Source organism: Thunnus maccoyii, chromosome 9 (genome assembly GCF_910596095.1).
Source record: "Thunnus maccoyii chromosome 9, fThuMac1.1, whole genome shotgun sequence".
Classification (NCBI taxonomy): domain Eukaryota; kingdom Metazoa; phylum Chordata; class Actinopteri; order Scombriformes; family Scombridae; genus Thunnus; species Thunnus maccoyii.
In genome coordinates, this window is record NC_056541.1 from 12,938,808 (window position 1) to 12,946,528 (window position 7,721).

Sequence of the window (7,721 nt, forward strand, 5' to 3'; positions counted from 1 at the left end):
TGGTCTGTTTTAAACAACACCTCAAAACCCATTTATATCGGCAAGCCTTTCTATAGACATCCCTTCTTGTTCCCATGTCCTGTTTTATTTCATTTTGGTTGATTTCTCTCTGTGTCATGTTTGTCTATTTTATTAATCTATCTGTTTCAATTTTGCATGTGTATGTGTCTGTAAAGCGCTTTGTAACTGTGTGTTTTAAAAAGTGCTATATAAATAAAAGCTTACTTACTTACTTACTTACTTACTTACAAAGCTACAGAAATGCCTCATAGAAATGCTGTAAAATTAATTTATGTGCAGTATTTGACACCATTACAGTGTTCCTCATTTAATTTCATATAGTTTATTTACTCCCAAAATAACAGAGAAAAGAGAATAGAAATAAAATGTCAACTAACATTGAACCCCTTTGATTGATGTCCTCTGATATTTGATTGACATTGTCTGACAGACAGTGTTACACTGTGTGGGCCCGATGACATGTTATATTAATATGGTGGCATCTTTCTCAGCATCCAATCACAAATCATCTTAACACCTGAGCTGTTGGCTCTCCTGCGATGACCAATCAGAAGGCCTCTATCTGTTTCTAGAATAATCTAATCACGCAGACTGTGGGCATATCCGTTACTTAAGCATTTGATAGCTTAATGCAATTAGTAGTTTAGTAGGCTGACTGTGTACCTGCAAAGATGTGTGATCATACAATGTAATGTAAATATGAATGTTTATTACACTAACAAAGGCAAAATATTACCAGCATCCATTTGCATACTCATAAAATGTATTATTTCAGGACTTAAAATCCTTTTGTATTGTGTCTCCTTCTTTGCACTGAGGTCACAGAGCAACAATTACAAGAAGTAAAATATATTTTGCAGCATTTTTAGCACTGTAATCCAAAAAAGACTGTGCCCTGTAATAACTTGAGTTATTATAATTTCATAATCTCACTACCATGTTAACAAGCTACCAAGTTTTCTGAAGAGACACAATTGTGCTATAAAGTAGTACAATAAATATCCTACCCCGCTCTCATACTTATACTCTGGTAATGTCACAGATTGTTGCCAATCCACCCTCCTTTCTACACTTTTTTTAATACTCTGATTCCCAATTATCAGCTTCCTCCAAATGCCATCTGTGACATTCAGGCAGGATGCCGCGGTAAAGTTCAGACTTGGTAAAGCCAATAGCTCAGCATGCTACAAAGTAGTGCAAATAAACACAAACATTTACCCTGACATTTCTAGCTGCCTAATAAGACTACAACCAACAGTTATCACATTCGGATATGGATGGTATTCAGGGTAAACTACCTACATGCCTGCAGGATGTAACCAAATTTAAAGGTGAAATTTAATTGACAAACAGTGGTAATACAACATGATGTCACCAACTGAAAAAAAGACACAAATATCACCTCTCACTGAGAGGCTGGCAATTGATTTTTTTTTTCTTTTTTGAGTGAATAGAAATCACACTTGAAGCTGATGGAAAGTCACGTTTGCCGTCTTATCTATTACCAGGGAATATCCCAGACAGCTTAACCATGGCAAGCTCTTTCACCCGCATGGTATCTGGCCGTAACACGGCAGTGATTCTGGCCAGCATAGGAGCTGGCACACTGGCATCAGGATACCTCCTGAGTGACAGCACTGCTGCTGCTGACAGGAAGAGGCTCTATCCACCCAGGTGTGTGTGTTTGTGAGTGTGTATATGTGAGGTGTTTCACTAATTACCTGTACAAAGTTGTTTAACACTGTTTCCTTTAAAGAATAGATTAATGCAGCTTATCAACAAGTTAAAATTGTAAATATTAAATAAATAAACTATAATACATTGCAGTGCTTGTTATTTCTGCAGACTGCACAAGCAAAACCTCTGATGCAAAGTGAAGTCAGATTGATTTGTGTGTTTTTTGTCTCACCGCTGAATTTCAACCAGAGAGAGACCCACATCTGTCACTGCATAATTTCTTAGCAAAGCTCTGCATTTGCACCGAGCATTTTTATTTCAAAGAGTTATTTGTCTTAAAAATTGCTCAGACTGAAACATGAAACAGTTCTACCAAAGTGAAAGTAAACTTGTCTAAGTAACTAAGTTACTTCTGGAAACATTTCTACAGTGCTGATTTCCCCGACCTGAGGAAGCACAATAACTGCATGGCAGCAGCCCTGACCCCAACCATTTATGCACGCCTGAGGGACAAGACAACCCCCAACAACTGGACCCTGGACCAGTGCATCCAGACCGGAGTGGACAATCCTGGACACCCCTTCATCAAGACTGTGGGAATGGTAGCTGGAGATGAGGAGAGCTATGAGGTTCGTGTTATTGTTTGTAATGAGTTGGTGCGTCTTTAGTCCTAAAAAATGAGGAGCTGACAGTGTTTACTTTTTCCATCAGGTGTTTGCTGAGATCTTTGACCCTGTTATCAAGGATAGACACAATGGCTATGACCCCCGTACAATGAAGCACCCCACTGACCTGGATTCTTCCAAGGTTATACCTCCATTTGTTCTCTACACCACATCCATGGCCTTGTCCGTCCATCACTTCTTGTATACACTCATACAGTGACCTGACCTTTCTCCTCCTCAGATCACCTCTGGGATGTTTGATGAACGCTACGTCTTGTCATCTCGTGTCCGCACTGGCCGTAGCATCCGTGGGTTGAGTCTTCCACCTGCGTGTACTCGCTCTGAGCGCCGTGAAGTGGAGCGTGTGTGTGTGACAGCTCTGTCTGGCCTGAAGGGAGACCTGACTGGTCGCTACTACAGCCTGGGAGAAATGTCTGACAGAGAGCAGCAACAGCTTATTGATGTTAGTGACCTACACACACACACACACACACACACACACACACACACACACACACACACACACACACACACATACACACACACGGTTGGTTTCTGTACTTTTATCTGATGACCTTTGACATCTAATGTCCCACGGTCCATCTTTCCCTTTACTGGCCAATCAGGAGCACTTCCTGTTTGATAAACCTGTGTCACCTCTGCTCACGGCAGCTGGGATGGCCAGAGACTGGCCTGATGCTCGCGGGATCTGGTAAGACTAGGAGAGACTCAGTCCAAGATATACTGTTGCTTTTATAGCTGCACAATCTGTAGTCTTTGCATAGTTTCCCTAGATTGCTAAGAAACTTAGATTTTTGAAGAGGCCTCAGGAGTTCATTCTGTCATCCACAGCCATCGCTAGTGCTTGGTTTGTAATGAAGACAACTGAATTTTGGTTTAGAGTTACAGCAACTGAAATACAAACAGCCAACAGCTAATTTGTGACAATCTTCATTCTGTAACTTCTTTCTATCAATATGTGTTATTTGACAACATTCACCAATTTGTAAGATACAATTAAAGGTCAATTACTAGGGGAGTGACATGCTAATAACAATCCTATACTCATAGCTGATCCCAGTACAGGATTTAGGAAGGATTTGGGAATACTGTCTGACGTCAGACAACATTAAGCACCATCACCATTCAGTCGGACTGATATGACTAGAGAGAAGTGGATTATACAGTAGAATTAGATTACACTGTTTATTCTGTAAATTATGTAAGAACTGATTATACAGAAAACATTGCACCCCCACTGCTGCAAGGCTTAAAATCAGCAACAAAAATGAAAATTGGACTCCCACTGCTAGGATTTCTGTTTTCTCATTTTACATGTAAATTCCATTTTCCCATACATTTAGTGCTTAACACACCTCTGGTAGTATCCTGAAACTTTGGATGAATGCACTTGCAGTTCCTCCAGAATCAAACCAATGTAGGTTACTTTGTCTCATGTTTTAATGCTTTTGACATGCTTCTTGCCTATCCAACTGCTTTTCTGAACTGATCAAATTTCACTCCTCTCTGCAAATCCAAAACATCTCTCCTCATGCCTCTCTTCTCCTCTTTTTCGTTCAATAACTGGCAACTTCAGGATAATTTCTTTTTCAATGTTGCTGTTGTTTTTTCATGTTGCTCCCACCACTCACCTCCCCATTTGCTATGCAAAGTGCCTTGCTTCCTTGTGTGTGTTTTTTTGAGAAAAATCAAAAATATGTTTTCCTTTTAATGTTAAATGACTGAATTATATGAGAAGATGTACTTACATGGACATCAAAATCTGGCTTTTGATTGGAGTTGAATTCTGCCTCCCTGATTGTCTCAGGCACAACAACGAGAAGAACTTCTTAATTTGGGTCAATGAGGAGGACCACACTAGGATCATATCCATGGAGAAAGGAGGAAATATGAAGAGAGTGTTTGAGAGGTTCTGCAGAGGTCTTAAACAGGTATGTGTGTCTCTATGTAATCATTTACACAGTGTGGATGTTTCCAACTTCAGTCTGTTCACCATCCTGATGGAAACAGTATATGCATGTAGTTTATCTTAATGTTGCAAAGACTTCATAGACACATTGTACACAAGTCATGTGAAAACAAGACAAAACTGCAAAAAACAGATCCAAAATGTGTGTGTAACTGCTATTTCTTATTTGTTTACTGCTTGTACTAAAAGTATGTTATGTTCTTGTGACTTCTAGGTGGAGCAACTAATTCAGGAGAGAGGCTGGGAGTTTATGTGGAACGAGCGTCTGGGCTACATTCTCACCTGCCCCTCTAACCTTGGTACTGGACTCAGAGCTGGCGTGCATATTCGTCTGCCCTTCCTTAGCAGGGTAATGCAGCAAAAACACTAACAGGTCAACTTCAGGATGACTGTATTCACCCCTGTGTATAGTGTTTCTCACGTATGTGATGTCAATGATTTAGGACCCTCGCTTCAAAAAGATCCTAGATAACCTGAGGCTACAGAAGAGAGGCACAGGAGGCGTCGACACAGCTGCCAGTGGAGACACCTTTGACATCTCTAACCTTGACCGTCTGGGCAAGTCAGAGGTAAACACACAGGGAATGAAGAGAGGAAGGCAACGGTTAAAGCAAGCAAAAGTAGAAATGGGCAACAGGCTGAGAGAGACAGAGCCAAACAGAGGAGAGTAGACATCTCAACAGGTGTGGGCTGTGAATAACCTCTGCTGTTCTTTAATCTGTAATCCAGGCAGGGATGTGCCAGTTGAGGTTAACAGACTTCTGATTCATGAGTTGAGCCTCTCATGCACCACTTCCTCACAGGCTGTGAAGCAACCTCAACAAGAGCTACCAATCAAACGCTATAAAAGCTCATAGATTGCTAAGGTCAGGTTTATAGTTAGGTATAACTGGAGCAGCCAAAACAGCCACACCCGAAATGAACTACCCCCATTCAAATCAATGGGAGGACTGGCGTTTTCGCCGTACCGCCTGATTTGGTCTGAATACAGCCTTAGACTTAGAAATTTCCACTGAGGGGGGTAGTATTTGTATATGTCCTAAGAGGAAGTCCTGTCTGGAAGGCTAAACTCAGGGATCAAAAGTCCCCCATTTTAGTTGAATTTGACACTGCCTCCTGGCAGGATGAGCCCTTCTAAACATGTATAGGGAAGTTACAGCCAATCAGATGCCAGATGATGGAGGGGTGAGAGAAATGGCATGGGCATCAGAAATAGTTAAGAGTCAAAACAGCATAGATTAGCAGAGGATTTAAACTGGGAGTTTATAACAGCTCATAAACAGATGAAGGTCAATGGTTCTCAACTACTGTGTCTACTCAGTAGTAACTCTACTTAAAAAAAAGTAAAAATCAACAAAATAGTTTCTGCAAATCAAATCACTTTCCTCTTCTTTCCTGACTGGCTGCACACTGTGAATGGTTTAACAGCTGCCCACTCATGAAAGGCTGAAAAAATGTGCTGCATTTTATGGGTGCAATTGCAAATGCATTAAAGCAAATTGCAAAATAAAACTTACTTCAGAAAAAGTAAAACTGCTCAGTGTAAAATATACTCACTTTATTCCAACTAAACCAGTTGATTCCACTTTTTGCACTTTAACCTGAGACAAGGAACTAATCATTGAAATCAGCTGGAGGTCTTGTCAGATTGAATTAGATTCTGAATACTCTTGGGCCTCAGTGGCACATGGTGGGAAGCCACTGAGTTAGAGATCTGGTGCAATGGTTGGTAATTTACACAGATATTAATTAAAATGTCACCTGAACTTGTGAAACTGTATGTTTTGATGATGTGATTGTTAATGCACCACATCACATTATGCATCCACAGGTCGAGCTGGTGCAGCTCTTGATCGATGGTGTAAACTTTCTAATTGAATGTGAGAAGAGGCTGGAGAAGGGTCAGGACATCAAGATTCCTTCCCCCATTGCTCAGTTCAGGAAGTGAACATTACCTCTGCTGGGTATCCTGGAGTAGAGCAGGCGCTCCAACCGCTGGTCGTTAAACTGTTGGTCTTAAAAAATATTCATGGCATGTATAGCATCTTACTGACTTACATGCAGAATAAATTAATTACATGTATATGAATTCAAAACACAATAAACTCTCTTGATGAATCAAACTGCGTCACTTACAGGTGCTTGTCTGAAGACTCAAGGGTTTTGTTAATTATTAGAACATAATAATTTCTGCTTTTATACATGTTGATTAAAATTTCAGTGGTGTTACAGCATCTGTGGTGTGATGCAGAAAGTTACCTGAAACCTAAAAAAAGGGGGAAAAAATGGAAAAAGAACTAGGCCTATCAAACAATTCTAACCAGATCAAGTTCATATCATATAAAGCACGTGGAAAAGTGGCAATGAAAATGAGATCAGATTAGATTAGACAGTGATAACTATCATAAAACCATACCACCGGTAAATAAATGCAAAACAAGGTAATAAATCCAAGCTAAATCTAGGCCAAACTCTAGGTCAGAAAATATAACTACAGTGCCAAGAAAGTATATTACACACACTCTCACGTGTGTAATATACTTTACTCCCACTGCTCTGCTGGTTCCTCAGGCAGAGATGTTGTTATCAGGCCATGGCTGGTTGCCAGACTGACAGACAGATGGAGCTACGTATGTTGGACAATAATGTCACAACCTTTGCATCTCTATAATTAAGTGTTGAAACAAGACTTGTCCTGAACTATGACCCCCAAAGAAGGCTGTTAAAGCTGCAGCAAGTACACTCATATTCTTATGCTGATCAGATTTTCTTCTCTGTCTAATAACTGGGAGAAAGAATAAAGCTACCGAAGGCAAAGTGAATAAAGATGGATGGATTACTCCTCATCAGCTGGTGGTTAACCTGGCATCAGACATCACCTGCCACCTATGCAGGGCCTTTAATCCAGGTTAGCTCATTACTAACAGACACCAGACAGGCCAAACAGTATCAGGTTAACACCAACACACAGCCAGTTTCATCATATTTACATCCTTAGGTGAGAAGTGAGGATTATACTTTATAAATAAAGGCATCCTGCCATGAGAAATTAGTGTTTTAATTATTTGGGCGAATGGCCCCTTTAAATCCTGCTGCTCAGAGAGTCTCTCTGAGTCGCTCTTCCTTTTCTGGCAGCAGATTAATGACGTAGATGTATTAATGCTATTAGAGATCTATGCTAAAGAGCTCACAAACCATGTTTATGATGTGTGTGTGTGTGTGTGTGTGTGTGTGTGTGTGTGTGTGTGTGTGTGTTGATAATGAATTAATGCTGCAGTTATTACAGTCTGAATGAGGTTAGGATTTATTTGAGGGACACTAAAATAGGATTTTGTAAACAGTAGTGTTTAAATGGGATTCACTTAAAG

General features: G+C 40.3%; 1 protein-coding gene across 1 annotated transcript; it reads left to right on the plus strand.

The window, feature by feature from the left end:
- Positions 1 to 1,552: 1,552 nt before the first annotated feature.
- On the plus strand, positions 1,553 to 6,340 carry LOC121904033 (creatine kinase U-type, mitochondrial-like). The gene is made up of 9 exons (XM_042421526.1): positions 1,553 to 1,695; positions 2,129 to 2,327; positions 2,410 to 2,505; positions 2,605 to 2,826; positions 2,990 to 3,075; positions 4,192 to 4,315; positions 4,568 to 4,702; positions 4,797 to 4,922; positions 6,185 to 6,340. Exons 1-9 carry the CDS (start codon positions 1,553 to 1,555, stop codon positions 6,299 to 6,301), a joined length of 1,248 nt encoding a protein of 415 aa, XP_042277460.1. The 3' UTR covers positions 6,302 to 6,340.
- The last annotated feature ends 1,381 nt before the right edge of the window (positions 6,341 to 7,721 follow it).